We start from the raw sequence: 17,314 nt of genomic DNA on the forward strand, positions 1-17,314 counted from the left end.
AAACGGGTGACTGTGATGATATGTAAATTATATTTCAATAAGACTGGGTTTTTTTTAAATCAAGGGAGATAAATGGATGAGCCTTCAAGACTATGAATTATTTCTGAACTAAAAAGAGCCCCGTCCTCATTCTGAATCAATTAGCGTGACTGAATCCTGGGGGTGCCTCGCCACTGAGAAGATAGGCTGGGAAGACATAGGCTTTGAAGATGAGATAAAGGGGGAGAGAGATAGATGGACTTGCTTCCGGAACGCGCTGCCGGCAGCTCCCACACCCGGCTCCATGCAAAGCCACAGACAATGACTGGGCAGGAAGGAGGGACAGCGCAGGCCGGGACCCACGAGGCCCTGATGGGGATACAAAGGCAGCATGTCTTTGAAAGGGGGAAAAGCACATCCTGTTGTGAGATCAAGAAAGGCTTCAAGGAGGAGATGCTGTCTATAGGCTGGAGCTGGTCCCTCCGTGGCTGGAGGGGCAGGTGCCTGGCAGGACACGTGTGTCCCCAGATGTGGGCCCCAGCAGCTGGGCTGCGCCTGTGTTCATCCAGGGGAACAAAGGCTTGATGGTGAGAATGTCCTGCGTGTGTCCCTGCGCCTGGGACTGGAGCTCAGGGCACCAACAGGGTGGAGATGGGGCTGCAGGGGTCACGCTGGATGAAGAGGTTTGCCCCAGTCCCTCTCGCAGCCCAGCAGGGCTGCACCCGAAGTGTCTGAGCAGACGGGTGGCTGATGAAACCTGCAGTTCAGGACGGCTACTCTTCTGGCACAAACCACGCTGTCTCATGCACCTGCTGCCTGACACTTTACAGGTATCGAGTCACCATGTGAATAAGACGCACTGACCAGTATCCTGGGTGGGATGAGCCCTCTCGGTGCCCCTGCTCCCTCCACACGGGGCGTCCCTGTACCGAGAGGCCTGCGCGTTTGTCACAACCCCGAATATGGAATATGCTCGAACTAGTGATTTTATTTACATAGCTGAATTATCATGGGAACCAATGACATATGAGTGCAAAGAGAGACGCTTTCCTCAAAAGCCACTCTGAATGCTTTGAAAAGGCTTGATGAAGGGAGCTGTTTAAAAGTGCTGGAAGCAGCTACACGAGATGAGGGGTCCGTTTGCAATCCTGAGAGAGGACCCCGCAGGCATCTTCTTCTTCCGGAGCACCCAAGCCCTCGCTCCTGTCTAGAGACTAGAACCGCAAGTCCGGGAGACGAGGTCCAGGTGTGCGGAGATGCTAACGCACTCCAAGAAAACGCCCTGGCTCTGCAGCAGACGGCGGCGGGCGGGAGCACTTGGACGTTGTGGGTGAAAATAAAACGTTTAGAGTGTACATTTTGCTTTTTTAGGATTCCCTGATTTAACCAACTTCGTCGACCAATTGACCCAAACTGGTCCCGATCACTCAGGGCAGGAGTGTGAAGCAAGCGTTAAGGACAGCCCAGCTCCAGCCGGGAAGCGTCGGTGCTTTAGATGAGAGACGCTGTGCAGGGTGGGGTCAGGGGAGCCCAGAAGAAATGAGACACTGCGACAGAGAGCATCACACACTGAGGGGAAGGAGGCTGGCAGGTAACAGCAAGGCTGATCTGGGCGAGGGAGCCCGCCGCAGTCCTGAGGAGTCGGACCTAGAGGAAGCAGGGGAGCCAGGGCAGCAGGGCGGTGAACGTCCTCCCCATCAGTCCCACGAGAACGCAGAGCGAGACCCCGGAGGGCCGGGCTTCCCTTGGCTCGTTCACCGCTGCATCCTTGGCACCTAGGAAGATGCCCGGAACTTGGTGGACACTAAGCATTTGTTGAAGGAGCAAACGGATGGACACACATGCAGAACATCCGTGAGACGCTGTCAGCAGCTGGGGGCGTGCTTCTGGAAGGCAGTGCAAGGTGGGGCAGAGATGCAGGTCTGGGAGTCATCAGGGACCTTCTAGTCCGCGCACCTGGAAGACTGTCTCCTACGAGGGAAGACATCTAGGAAAATGTGTTTCAGCATAAGGGCAACCCCTTCCGGCTGGGGAAGGATGTTCACAAAGATCTGACCCTGTCACTTCCAAACCTCTCCACCGAGGAGCGCGGCACAGAGTAACGCCTCCCCAGCGGTAACCAGGATTCCTCATTTACTGGGGCGGTGTCCCTGAACTTCTCTGGCTGTTAGAACATTCCTCTGTATATCAAGTCAAAACCTGGCCCTCATTTGACTAAAAATGACTTGTTTTGACTGAAAAAGGACTTGTTGACCAAGTGCACTCAGTGATAACTTTGGGAGAAAAAAAAAACACCTTGTCTTCCAGGCAAGGTGCCCCGGAGGCCAAGGCAGGGAGGTTTTATTTAACTGCAGTAGTTCCCAGCCCAGGGGTTCCGTTAAGGGGGAGGGTTTGAGGGAAAGAACATGTTACAAACGCAGCTACATTTCACCCTCTGCCCTCGGATCCTCCCAAAGGCTGTTTCATTTCATCCACGCAACTGCCCGAGGTGGGGTGTGATTAACCTCATCTTACAGGCAGGGAGACACATGATGCTTCTCCAAAGGGGAGATTCTGAGCCCCCCAACAATGAGTAACGATGATGCCGACGGGAGAAAAACAGGGGGAGCGTCCCAAACAACCAGTGTGACTGTGACCCCGGCAAATGTGAGGGCGTGTCGACGACTGAAGAACAGGACACAGAGTCGGGGGGTGAGGGGGCTGTGAAGTGGGCAGAATTCTGGAAGAAAAAGTCTGAAAAGCTGACCCTGAAAAGGAGCCGAGATCTGCTGGAAATGGTTAAGGGCAAAGCCCCCAGCCCACCCCGCCCACTGCTCTAGACCCCACACCTGTCCTGTCCCCTCTCACAGGTACACCCCAAATGTAGCACAGGGAATGACACTCAATGTCTTGTAATAACCTTTAATGAAACAGAATATGAAAACGAGTATGTGTGTGCATGACTGGGACACTGTGCTGTACACCGGAGACTGACACACTGTAACTGACGATACTTCAATTAATAATAATAATAATAATAAATAAAAATTAAAGAAAAAAAACAAGGACACCCCAAAATGGTTTGCCCTGCAGAGGGCAGGTCAGACTTTAGTGAGAGGATTCTCAAATCCAAGAAAACCACCAAATGAGCTTAAATCCCCCGGCCCTGGGAAATTACAACCCCAGACGCTGAGGTGACTTTGAATGAGGTCGTGGATGGTTATGTCACCCCTGAGAGGCGACGGCTCGGGCCCAGAGAGACAGAAACTGCACGCAGAAGGGGGAGTGGCGTGGACCACGGCCGGAGCACTGCGCACGTGGGGATGACCCACCGGCCCCCGCCCCGCGCCCCGCACGCAGCAGGGACAAGAAGCGGCACCTGCCCCCGAACACACTGGGCGTCTCTGGGATACCCGCGTGCCAGACGGCGGGTGACGGGGCAGCGGGGGGGGGGGGGGCAAAACATGTCACCGCCCTCTTCACATGTGGTGCCATGGGAATTGCGGAGCCTACTCAGAAAAATGAATACAAGTGAAAATTTTTACCTGGCCAAACACTAGAATTTGATAGAACAGATTTTTTTAAAGGAATGGCTTGCAAGGGCCTCGAAGGAGACACGGGGACTGCCGGGAGCCAGGACGGGTTCACTCGGAAAACTCATCGCGCGTAAGCAGCTGCAGGAGGAGCCTTTCTACCCGACTTCGCTTCGAAGCCCACAGATGCGGCTGCTCCCTGGAGCAGGGGCGGTTCATCTGCTTCAGGCCCCGCAGCTGGGATGCGGCAGGGAGGCGGCCCCCGCCCCCGTGCCACTGCTCCCACAGTCTTGTGCTGCACCGCTGACGTGTGCTGGCGCGCCCGCGTCAACCCCACACAGAGTTCCCGCACAATGCAGATGATCCAATGCAGGCTGATTTCACTTATTGTTCATCTCTTGCCTCAGTGTCCCGAAAGGCGTCCCCACCGCGTAAAACCACCTCAGCTGGACTGTCTTTGGGGGTTGATCAAAGGAGGAAAAACAGCCCTTCTAACAGCATTAAGACAATCGGAGCAAGGTCCAGTGGGGCCGACGCACTTCCACCTTGCACTGTACTCTGAGTGGGAAAAGTACCTTCTCAGCACGCAACGAAGTTTTGACCTGGAAACCAATATGCAAACAAACAAATTTCGAAAGCAAGCCAGTCAGCCGAACAAACTTTCAGGAACACCCTGTATTTCAGGATTCTGAATATATGCAAATCTGAGACCACTGAGAGAGGATGGCTCGGGGCCAGAGAGACGGAATGTCGGTACCACTGGTGACACTGTCCTGTTGCTCTGCAAGAAGGCACCGTTGGGGGAACTGGTAAAGGACACAGGGAGTCTTCCTCTATTATTTCTCACAACTGCACGTGAAGCTACAGTTATTGCAACATTAAAGGTAATTTAAAATAAGGGAAATACATTTTTACCCTTGATATTGACTTTAGCTTACATTTTGATGAAAATTTATATAAAAATGGCACACTTTGAATACCATTACATTTTAAAAATCTTTGAGAATAATTAAAAGTTATGAAGTGATAGAAATTACAAAATACCAAGATGAACTCGGGAGAAAAAGTTGAGCGGAAAAAAGAAAAAGAATAAAATTTGCCACACAAAATTCACTCATTTCTGATTAAAAACAATGAAAATGAGCCAGAAAATTATTTTCATCAAATCCACAACCTAACAGGTCATCGGAAATCCTTGAAATTTCTTTTCCTTTTTTTTGTTTTGGTCTGTTTGGGGTTTCTTGGGGGGGGGAGGGGAGGAAGGAGGTAATTAGGTTTATTTTTTTAACAGAGGCACTGGGGACTGAACCCAGGACCTCGTGCAGGCTAAGCACGCGCTCTATCCCTGAGCTACACCCTCTCCCTGAAACTTGGTTTTCTTTACTAGCAGATTTAACTCCTGGCCGGAACATTGCCCATAAACAGTGGGCCCTGACTTGCCTCCTTGCCGCGGGCCCTGCAACACCAGGGGTCTGCCTGATTACTACTGTCCACTCTCCTTTCTTGTGAGACCCAGCATTCGGGAAGTGAAAATCCTGTTTATTGTGATCTGAGTTGGGAATCCAACTCTGTTTCACATAGAAACACAAGGAGCGTTTTCACACATGATTATACACTGAATTTTCTAGAAATGCAGCCAACACGTAAATCAAGGGAACACAGCCCTTTGCATTGCTGAGAACTTTACCCCGAGTCATCAGCAAGACAGAAAGTCACCGGCGTGGACACCGCCCCCAGCACGTGACAGGGCACGGACTTCCCTCTGTGAAGACAGACGGCTCTAGAAAGTCACTAGGTCTGTATGGACAGTCTTGGCTGTTTGCAAAAGGGGAGAGATCTGAGGAACCCGGGGAAACATGCACCTACGAAACAAAGTTCCTGGAAGAAATAGAAGAGTTTAGAAAATCTCTAATTTGCATCCTCACTGAAATTCCAGGAGCTTTTACAGCTATGAAGCCAGAGCAAGAAGTCATGAAGAACGAAGAGTTCACGATCAGAGAATTTCGACTAAAGGTTAAAAACACAGTAGTTGAAGGAAAGAAACACAAAGCAAAGCTTATTAGATGATAAACTTAAAAAAAATCAGAGGATGAATGAAAGTAATCAAAACAATTAAGGGAAATATGGGACATGGAAGACACACCCAGGAGACCTAATAGACACAAATTTGAATTTCCCGAAGGAGACTCCAGGGTAAAAAGAAAAGCAATAATGACAGGAATAAGAAAATGCCTTGAGGGCACTTAATAAATCTATCACTCAATCCTAACGACCCTGAGCAAAAGAGGGAGGCAAGGACTGAACCCACACAGCATGGACTATTCAAGCCAACCGTCTGCATCTGACTTCATGGGGAAACACCAAGGGCAACCAGAGCACAGTGAGAACAATGACACGGCCGGCATTTAACGTAGCTCGGGCCACACACGACTCGGCAGGAATCAGAAAGGAAGGGCACAGTCCGGGGGCCGGGGAGGAGACAAAAGGCGCGTTATCTGCAGCTGATACAGCCATCCACTTGGAACACATGTGCAAATCAGCTGAAAACCATTAGTGCCAGTCAGGGAGGGAGTCAGTTGCAAATTAAATATTTTTTTAAACAGCTGATTTTAAAAAGACACCGCGAGCATTCACATCAGCAGCACATGTAAAATCGGACTAGTGTGGAGATGACCTGCAAGTTCACGGAGAATTCCAGATTAAAGAAGAAGAAATACAATGGCCAAGGAATCCCATCCACAAAAGCAATAAGGTAAATAAAATGAAAGTTTACCCCTAGGTGTAAACTCAACCGAGGAGGGAAGAGGAGGTGGGGGAAGTCAGCGAACTTTCAGGGAAGACACAAGAGCAGACTCAGGGAACCAGGGAGGCAGCCATGGCTCTGGATGGAAGATTCGGCCAGAACATCAGTATTCCTGGCGGGGGGCGGGGGGGTGCAGGGAGACTGCCCACGTCCCTGAATCACTGGCTGCTAGGCAGGACCCAGGAAAGCCACCAAGCCCCGAGGGCCACGCTCCCCTGGGAAATACAGGGCCGTGAAGCCCGCAGGTACCGTCCGCGAATCCAGGACTCATTGGCACAGGCACCAAGTTCAAAACCTCCTCACACCTGGGTCGCCCCAGACGCGGCCAGAAGCTACAGCTCATCCCTGGTCTGCCAATGACGGAGGGCGCAGACAAGGTGGCGCTGACAGAGGATAGAATACTATTCAGCCTTCAAAAGGCTCTCTCCCGGGCCTGGCACTGGCCTCTGGTCTGGTCCCCTCCATCCATCCACTCCCCACACGCAGCCAAAGCACCCCTTCCAAAGTGAGGTCGGGTCATTTCACTCCTCTTTCCCCAGCCCCCTAGCCCCCGCCCGCGCCCCCCACCACTGCCCCCTCCTCATTTGGCCCCAGTCACGTGCTGCCTACTGGTCTTGGGCTGGTCACCGCGTTCCTTCCATGTCTGTTCATGCAGCTCCGTGGACGCAGGGAGTTCTGTCCTGTTCACTGGGGTCCCCCTGCTGCCTGGAACAGTGCCCAGTGCACAGTGAGCACTCAAGAGTATTTGTAGACTTGGTGAGTGACTACGGGGAGGGCTGTTTCTGAAGCCAGGCACCTAAACTGCTGGTCCGGTGGGGATGCCCAGTACCGGGCAGTGTTGTGGACGAGGCTGCCATCTGGTGGCGGGACTCCTTTAGCGCTCTGGCGGGCTCTCAGCACTTCGTGGGGCCCAAGAAGAGCAGTTATGGGGTCGCAGGGAAGACTACCGCCGGCACAAGGGGCCACCCATTCCCTAAACTCCACGCCCGTCAGGTAAGACGGCAGGGCACCTGAGGGAGAAAAGGAAGCAGGTGCCCGGGCTGTACCGCAGATGCTCAGTGCTGATGAAAGCATCCGACGGGAGAAGCGAGCGCTCAGTGGGGCAGCGGGAGAGACAAAGCCACACTCGCCCACCTTCCGGAGGTTTCCTGATCTGGAGGAGAGGAGACACCATGTTCTCCTGGAGGCTGCTGTGAGGACAAGTGAGGCCGGCACGTGGCGGCACCAAGCAGGGCTGGACCACCTGCTCCCCCTGTCACCGCAGACGGCAGCAGAGGCCCGGGGGCAGATCGGGCCTGGACACCAGAACCTGGAAACACTCCTTCCTGCCCCTTCAGGCAGTGCCCGCACCGCATGCGAGCGTGACCACCCATGCAATCACTGCTACCTAAGGTGAGAGCATCTCCTCCTGCCCTAGGTTAGAGGTCCTCCGGGAGGGCAATTCCCAGGAAAATGTGCAACACAGGCTGGTCGGTCACAGGTGTGGCTGCCGCGCGCTTAGAGCCACAACACTGCACTCTACTTTCATGACGAGAGCCTTTCCAAAGTGAACGTGTTGGAAAGAAAACCAATTATACCACGCCGTGCATTACAGAAACGTGTCCCAAAGCCAAAAGTTCAAAAACGAAGACTTGAGGGCCCTGAGAAGACTTCTGCCCCCAAGAGTCCGTGCGTAACTTACAGTTACACCTCTCCTGTAGGAGGAAACCATCTACACTGCTAGCGTTGTCCTCTTTCTTTAACTTTACTTTTTCTTTGCAGCTGAATCTATAGAGTTCGGCTGTGAGCCCAGTGAGAGCCCGACAGAGGTGCTGTTCCTAACGCGCTAGATCACCTGCCCCTTTGTCTCAACGGTACTGAGATGTAAGAGCCCACACTCACTGCCGGTGCCAGCACTTCCACCTCCTTCTTCTTCATGCATGACACATAAAGACAAAGTGCGATCCGATATTTCAGTGACCACCTAAGAGCACCGTGAAGTGCAGAGACCCCGGCTGACTGCCAGCACCGCCACGCCGGCCACTGCTCTTAACGGCTTATGCCCGGGTCCAAATTCACCACGGACGCGGGAGGCAGTTTGGGGATCCCTTACCATGCACAAAAGTGCCAGCGGTCCAAAAGCTGATACAAAAATACTGAGGACTGCCTACATTTAAAAATAAAAGCTCTAGGGACAAATGTAATTTTCTAATTCAACTCGATTAAGTCAAAGGGTACCATTTCATTACAACAAAGTAGGCGGCAAACTGAATGTGAGTGGTGACTCTAGAAATAAAACTGCATCTTATGGTCCAGCAGCCCAGCACACTTTACAAAGCGCTGAGAGACCCTTGTCGTGAGAACAGCACTGTGCAGGTGATTCTGTGGTATTTCCTCAAAGTGAGGAGAAAGGAAGGTAATGCCCAGGGGGTGAGGAAACCAGTAAAACCGAGGTCTTTCTCTAAGATCCTGAATAAAGGGACATTAAATAATTCACCAACAAACAGTTGAGAAACACCACAAAAGGCAAGAAGAAGAGGAAGGATTTGGCTAAGGCCAAAAAATAAAGTCTAGGTTATGATTTGTATTTACTCTGTTTTTAATTATTTAAAGCAATGTATGCATGTGTTTTAAAATTTTTTTAAACAGTATAGAAGATCTATCATGAACATCTCCTTCACCCACCACTTTCAATTCCAGTAACTCTCTTCAAAGATAAGATTCCTACACCCTTCCAGAAAAAAAAGCTATGATTTCAAAAATTAAATTAATATGTATTTAAAAAGTAAAACAAATGAGGTCATACTACAGGCACCATGTTATTTTCCCCACTTAATGATCTTTCTCATACAAATCTATGGTGTCTGTTTTCCTGGCTGCGTACTATTCCACTGTACCTAAATCCCATTGTGTCTTTAGCCCTGGACTGACAGACATTTAGGTATTTCCTATATTTTACTGTTAAATAATGCCACAACTGAACATCTTGTCTACATATATAGGCATCCTTGTTCAACTGTATCAGTAGTGCTAAATGCTAAGCAGTAGAAATCCTTGGTGAAAGGTTACACGTATTTCAGATGTAGCTTGTCCTGTGCAGCAGCTGTGCTGTGTGCCGGCTCCCTCCACGCTTAATGACACCAGAAATTATCAACAGGTTTAATTTTTACTAATCTGTGAGGGGAAATTGTATATCGTCATTATTGTTCTAATCCACATTTCTTTAGCTATAAGTGAGACTTAGCATCGTCCTATTGGCTAGCTGTATTTCTTTTTTAAGTGAACTACTCATTTTTCTTCTGTACTATTTTTCTTTTCCTTACTGATTTATACAAACTCTTTGTAAATAAGTCCTGTTACGTGTATTGCAAATAACTTCCTCTTTTTAACCAAGCAGTTTTTAATATTTATGTGACTTCTCACCATTTCCTTTACGGATTCTGTGTTTGTTCCAATTTAGAAAGGCCCTTCCAAGGCCAAGACTACAAGCTGATTCTCTGATGTTTTCTCTTTGTACTTTCATGGCTTCACTTTTTAATATTTAAATATTTAATCTATTTGGAATTTATTTGGATGAGAAGAATGTGATAGGGACCCCAGCTTCATTTTTCCCGAAAGACCCAGTTGATCACTAGTTTTGAGTGAATTATCTGTCCTGATATAAAATGCCGCCTTTATCCTACACGAAATCCTCCAGCGTGTTTGGGACTTTCTCCACCGTTCCCCTGAAGGGCCTGTTTCTTCTCCAGTTCCAAGATGCTTCAGTTAGTCCCCTGATCAGTATTTTTCTGAAATTTCCTGGTTCTTCTAGAGTATTTGTTCCTCTAGGTCAGGGTTTGTCAGGAGCGGCACTGTTGACACTTAGGGCTGGACCTCTCTTGGCTGTGGGATTTCGGCTGCAGCCCTGACCTGTGCCCAGTAGGTGTCAGTATCACGCCAGGTGTCTGCAGGCCGGCCTGGGGCGGAGGGCAAAACCGCGCCCAGGGAGGTGTGCGTTTTACGTAACCCAGTTTTACCATTTTATCAGTGCTTCTACTCCCAAATTCCCACTGACATTTTAATTGGGATGAAAATGGATTCACAATCATTTTGACATCTTCATTAGAGTTAACATATTATACTCACTAAATTTAATCTTAATTACATTTTATCTTCTTAGGCAAGAACTAACGTATATCCTTCTACTTATTTATGTCTCTTTTACGTCCTTCAAAAGGATTTTAGGATTTTTTTTAAATGTCAGCTTTTCTAACATTAAATTTATTATTTTATCTTTTTTGCCCCTTTATGATCCCAGTGGGATCATTTCTTACACGATCATCTTTTCTGAGTAACCACTGACGGGAAAGCCACTGATATCTCACATTCTGTGGCCACACTCTGAACTCTTCCTGTAGCTAATAGATTTTCAGGACACTTTAGGTTTTGTCCTAATGATGCAACTTCCAGGAAATTCTAAGCCTCTTTTCTAAGCATACAGTGCTATTATCTGCCTAAAACTATCATCTTGTATCTGATTCATTTCCAACATTTACACACTTCCATAGCTGTGCGGCTTCACTGCCGTGGTTAATACCTGTGGGAAAACCTAGATGGCAGAGGTCACAGTGGACAACTTTGAATCGTTCTTGATTTTAATGGAAACACTTCTAGGACTTCACCCCTGAGCACACTGCTGGCTTTGGCTTGAGATACAGACATTTCACATCACCAAAGAAGCAGCCATACATTTATCGTCTACCAGGAGTTTGCTTTGAAATCAGGAAGAGTGCTGATTTTGTCAAATACATCCTCCACCTCTAGCAGGATGACCACAGGCTTTTCTTCTTTTGTCTATTAATACTGCAGTGGTGGATTCGACTCCTGAATTCCCTAGGAAGTCATTCGAGATGGCAGAAACCCAGGCGGCTGTGATGTGCACTGCTATTCTTTAATTTATGGTTGAGTTCTATTTGCTAAGATTTTCATCTCACACTTTTGCATCAACATTTGAGAGCGAGATCCCCCTCTTAGTTTTTTCATGGCACTTTGTTAACTTTCAGAACCAGTGTTAGGCTGGCTTGATAAAAATAAGTTGTACTTTCATGTGTCGTATTTTAAAAACCAAACGTGTGTATATTTAGTATGAAAGCAGTCTTTCAAAAAGTAAAACCATTATATAGAAACATGAGGCCATTTCCCCTGCATCCTAAAAAAAAAAGTCACTTACACTCTTTACAGATTCAACTTTTCAAACACTGAATAAATTAAAACATACCTTTGGAAAGCGAACCTGGATTGAGATAGTTTATGTATAAGTGCAAAAATCATAAGTATGCTACCATTCAACCCCTATTATAAGTTAGTAACGACGTGTTTCAGCTGTTTCCCCGTCTTAGACAATTGAGCAATACGTTATGATTATTAATTGAGCTGCATTATGAGTTTGACTTCATGGGAAGCCTGACTTTCTTATCTAAGTGCTGCAGGAGAAAATTAAATACGTTCTTTGATGTTTTAAGTTTCCTACACTCTGACCTCAAATAGAATGGTTTAAAAAAAAAACGCTTTCTGTTTCTCGAAACCTTAGTAACACTGGGAAAGGCCAGGGGTTCCAGCAGCCCCTGGCGTCTAGGTGACACTGCGCAGCCTTCTGCGAGGGTCTTCCTGGTTTTCACAGGACCCAGGACGGACGCGGGGCCCTGGGCCTCCCGACTCACTCACCCACTGGCACATGCAGCTCCGAGGCAGCCCCAGACCCACACCACCCTGCCTGGACCTCAAAGGACGCGACACCTGCAATGTGACGGGTGACTGGAGGGACTGAGGGAAGCACACAGCTCCCGCTGCCTTTTTGTTCAGTTTTGCCTGTCTCCCCATGAGATGTGAAATTCCTGCATAGGGAATGTGGTGGCCTAAACAGTTCCCGGCCCAGAGTAAGTGCCCAGTACAGGCCTCATGAGGGAGGGGCCGTGAATCTCTGATGTGCTTTCAAATGGACAAGAACCCGGGTCTCTCCTGCCTGGGTCTCTCCAGCCTGGATCCCTCCCATCTGGTCCCCCCGACCTGGTCCCTCCTACCTGTGCTCCTCAGGCGGCTCTCCGTGAGCTCGGAGATGGCTCCGGACGTGGTCGTCTTTTTCAGCCGAACCGCCCCAGGGGCGGCAGCAGCCCCTGGCTTGTTGAGCATGTCCTCACTGCTGGCCCTCTTGAGCTAAGAGACAGGCGGAGGGAGAGAGGGAGCGTGAAGAGGTGCACTTTCGGGAAGGAGCACCGTAAACCAGGACGCGGCGAGCATCCCGCCTGCCCGGCGGCGGCCCAGCCTTGGGACCTTGAGCAGCAGGATGGCGTGAAGGGAAAGGCGCAAAGCTGGACACGCCCGCCGCGTCCGCCCTTCGCAGGCCGGAGTGCGAGCCGCTGTCACTGCCTCAAAGAACCCCAGCAGGTGGTGGGTGGGTGCTGCCCGTTACTCACACTTCAAATAATGAGGTTTTAAAAAAAAAAGTAAAAGAAGGGCACCGGTGAGAAAAGAACTATATGTGCACAGCAGGCAGGGTAGGGCGATGCATAAGAAACTCAAAAACAATAAAAAGTAGTGCAAACACATACGTCTGGAGGAGGGAGAGGAAAGAGGTGGGAGACCTGAACTCTAAGCACCGCACACGACCTCACAGGCGCACCACGTTCAAAGAGAGGAAAGGGGCTGTTTGGGGGCCGGAAGGACACTGTTAGCGACAGCAGAACGAAAGCAGGGCCCCTCCGGTCCTTTTCTGCCTTCTTCGCTGTCATGGGAGGCACAGAACAAACATTTGCTGAAAGGGTCTGAAGTGCAAGAAGGGTCCCCTGCCCCTAGATGAGCTCAGCTGTCACCCAGGTACGTTATATTCAAGGTTAATGAGAAAACCACAGATCGGTTCTCATAACTGTTGTTAAGTCCTCTTTAAGGAGCACCGTGCAGAGGAGTCGTTCTAGGAGATGGACAGCGGGACGCCCGGAGCCACCACAAGCCTGACGTCTGGAGAAACAGCGCGAACGCCCTCAGATCAACGGAGACGCGGGGCGGGCAGCCCGGCGCCCCACACGGGCCACGGGCCCTGCTCCATCCATCCCGCTCTGCAGGCTCCAGGTCATTTTCTGAAGATTAGGGGTCTAAATATTCACACAATTAAAAAAAATTTCCACTTTCGTAGTTTTTTTTAATTGAAGTACAGTTGATTCACAGGGTTGTGTTAATTTATGGTGTCCAGCACAGTGATTCAGTTATACACATATATACACTCTTTTTCATTATAGATTATGACAAGCTATTGAATATAGTTCCCTGTGCTGTACAGTAGGACCTATTTTGTATATAAATAGTTTGTAAACATTTTTCACTTTTGCATTGTTTAGATTTCAGGGTATCATCACCTATCCTCCAGAATGGCTTAAAAGAGGAGAAAAATACTGAGCATTGATAAAGTCAGGGAGCAACCAGAACACTCCTGGTCTGCGGGAGCGAGTACAGCCTGGTAAAGCACTCTGGAAAATGGACAGGATCTACCCCAGCTACATATTTGCATCCTGTGATTCGGCAAACCCACCCTCCACCCAAGAAAAGTGAGTACACAGATTCCTCAAAAGAATGTTCACAGCAGCTTTATTTACAGCAGCCAGACCTAGAAAACCCAAACGTTCTTCAACAGAAGGAGTAAATTAAATCATGTCACAAAATACGATGGAGACTACATTGCAATTAAAAAAAAGTTACTGATATGCTAATGAGTAGGAGGGTCCCACAGACACCATGCTAAGTGAAAGACACCAGACACAAAAGAGCATATTCTGCCTGATTCCACATACATGAAGTTCAAGAAAGGACAAAATCAAGTGATGGCGATGGACGTCAAAACCGCAGTGAACCCTGGGAGAGTCAGACAGAAGGAAAGTTCTGGGGCGCTGGAACGCTCTGTTTCTTGCTGGGTGGTGGGCACACAGATACAAGCACATGTAGAAATTCAGTGAGGTTACAGCTAAGACTAAGATGAATGCACCCTACACACCGCTTTGTAAGTACGTTTGATAAAAAAGAAAAAGAAGAAGAGAACTGGAGGATGTGTTAGACCGGGGCAAAGCCCCAGCGCCCCCCGCAGACTGCTGGTCCAGGGCTCCCCCATCGTTCTTTACATTTTTTATTGTGGTAAAATATACATGACACAAAATTGATCCTGTTAACCATTTTGAGTGTACAGTTCAGGGGCATGAAGTCCATCACACAGTGTGCAACCAGCACCATCATTCGTCTCGAGAAGCTTTTCATCTTCCCAAACTGAAACTACCCACTACACATTAACTCCCCACAGCTTACTTTTTAAGAGAGAAAAAATATTCCAATAAAAGTCAGAATATTAGCCAAGTAATCCTAGTCGAGATCTTTAAACAAAAGATTATTTTTTAAAAAAATTTATTTTTACCAAAGTATAGCTGATTTACGATGTTGTTTTAGTCTCTGGTGTACAGCAAAGTGATTCAGTTATACGTATATGTATATACATACACTTTTTCAGATTCTTTTCCATTATATGTTATTATAAGATGCTGAATGTAGTTCCCTGTGCTGTACAGTAAGTCCTTGTTGTTTATCTAATTTTTTGAAAGATTTTATTTATTTATTTTTAATGGAGGTGCTGGAGATTGAACCCAGGACCTTGTGCCTGCTAGGCACGCCCTCTACCACTCAGCTGTACCTCCCCTGTTTATCTAGTTTTTAAACACATTTATTGTGGTATGATTCCTGAACAGCAAACTACACGTATTTCAGATGTACAGCAAACGATTATTTTTTAAAACAAATGCTAATACTGACGGGATAATCTGTGTGCGCTCGCTTGCTGCTGCTTGTTGTCCACATAACCACACTGTCTGGCCACCTGCCCAGGCGCTGTATCGCAGCGTTTACGTGTGTTTGCAGGGGTGGGGGGAGGCAAAGGAGGGCTTGGGATGTGGGATTTCTACATACAAGGTGTCCAGCCATCTTGTGGGAGGCAGGCCGAGTGTGGGTAAGGGTGTGTGCGCCCAGGGCTCCCAGACAGGCTGCTCTACCTCTTCCCACCCACGAGACACAGGAAATGAGCTGGGGGGTGCTCAATTCTAAAAGGGAGAAAATCAGACATGCACCTCTAGGTTTGTGACCTTCATTAAGAGCACAATAAATAGTGGCCACAACCACCACCACCACCATCATCACCATCGCCACCTTCATCACCACCACCTCCATCACCACTGCCACCACCACCACCATCATCACCACCTCCATCACCACCATCACCACCACCACCTCCATCACCACCACCACCTCCATCACCACCACCACCATCACCACCACCTCCATCACCTCCATCACCACCACCATCACCACCACCATCACCACCACCTCCATCACCACCACCATCACCACCACCACCATCATCACCACCACCACCTCCATCACCATCATCATCATCATGTTACAACTGTGGGAACTCGGCCTGAGCCATTTCCTGGTGCCCCTCCCATGATGCTTCTCTGGACTGGTAGCATCTTTATATTTACAAGCAAAAATCTGGAACCAGATCATGGGGTACTGTGCTGTATTAGAAATGAGGCACTGATTAGCGGTGGGGCCCTGGGCAAGTGATTATCTAGGAACTCAGTTTTCTCACCTAAAAAAATAGAAGAACTTGATCAAGTCACTTCAGGTCCTTCTCACTGAGTAAGTCTCAGTTGTTATACTAGATTTTATTGACTTATTTCTGCTGAAAGCATTTGTTGATCAGGCTTGTTGCGTATCGTACCCTCATAAAGCTTTTGCTCAAAGCCCAAGTACTGCAACAATACAGCAATGACAACATCCCATGCTCTGGGCTTATAAACTGGAGCCCGTGTGTGCCCGTCACCCATCCGTTCACCACCACAGGGGCTGCCTCTGAACCCCCCTTAAATCGGAAACACCACACTGCTAAGGGTGCCTGTGATAAAAGCCAAGTATTATAGTACCTGGTGAATGTAACCTACATTTCAAACACGTTGAATTTTGACCCTTAATCCTAAGGCAGACTTTAAATTCATTCCACAGACAATATGGAAATGCCCTGACTAATAACCTCGGGTCTGGCTGAAGCAGCATTTCACACCTGAAGAATGTGACACGGGAGATCCTGAGGGAACTCCCTCCTCCCCTCCCCAGCTCCTCGGGCCACCTCCCTCATCCTTAGAGTCTCGTGGACTAGGGAGGCGAGCCTAAATATCAGATGCTGTTACCAGTTTAAAGGTTCAAGGGCATTTCAGCCGTTGAATAGCCTTTTGTGTCTGATTTCATCAGGTGTGAGAACCAGGAAGAAGTGGGTGGGGAGAGTCGGGGTCCCAGGGAGAGGAAGGAGGGCGTCCCGGAGAGTCCCTAGTGACAGAGGCAGGTACTCGGGGCGAGGTGGGACCTCCAGATTCCCCGAGGCCTGGGCGATGAGGAGGAATTTGGACTTGGTGAGAAGAGAGTGGAGATGCTGGTGTGTCTGAAGCCAGGTGAGTGACGTAGCTAGGTCTGTGCTGGGGAGACCCCTGTGTGAGCAGGACCAAAGCAGGGAGGGGCGGGGGGGGGGGGGAGGCAGCCAGGGAGGGCACATAGGGGAGGCAGAAGTAGGGCAACGTTGAGTTCTGTTTGGACGATGAGGATGACAAGCCCATCTGGGGGTCAGGGGCGGAACTGAGGGCACTGGGGAATGAACACGAGCTGACGGCACAGGGCACCGTGGCCTCTTCTCGTCCCTTACCCAGAGAATGTGGTTTCTTCTCCTTCAAACCACAGCTCTACCATGTGCAGCACAGCTTGGTAGCTAAGGACAAGACCTCTAAGTCCAGACAGAATCCTGAGTTTGAATCTTGGTTCTGCCTCTTCTGAGCTGTGTGACCTAGGGCTAATCACTTTACCTCTCTGTGCTTTGGTTTCTTCACTTAAAAAACAGATATAGCAATGGTCCCTACCTCAGAGCAGTCAATGGGTTAGCCATGTAACGTGCTTAGAAGAACAGTGTTTGCACAGTAGCATGCTT

At 48.9% G+C, this 17,314-nt stretch overlaps 1 protein-coding gene across 8 annotated transcripts in view; it reads right to left on the reverse strand.

The window, feature by feature from the left end:
- The window catches only part of SPECC1 (sperm antigen with calponin homology and coiled-coil domains 1), a 188,715-nt gene that overhangs the window by 117,015 nt on the left and 54,386 nt on the right, over nt 1-17,314 (reverse strand). For 7 of the 8 annotated variants that reach the window (XM_064495322.1, XM_064495319.1, XM_064495320.1 and 4 more), the window contains one exon: nt 12,333-12,465. The exons of the other annotated variant lie outside the window; for it this stretch is intronic. In XM_064495322.1, coding sequence (XP_064351392.1) covers nt 12,333-12,465 — 133 coding nt within the window. The remainder of the gene's footprint in view (nt 1-12,332; nt 12,466-17,314) is intronic. 8 annotated transcript variants of the gene reach the window in all.

The sequence above is a fragment of the Camelus dromedarius genome, chromosome 16 (assembly GCF_036321535.1).
Source record: "Camelus dromedarius isolate mCamDro1 chromosome 16, mCamDro1.pat, whole genome shotgun sequence".
In the NCBI taxonomy this organism is placed as follows: Eukaryota; Metazoa; Chordata; class Mammalia; order Artiodactyla; family Camelidae; genus Camelus; species Camelus dromedarius.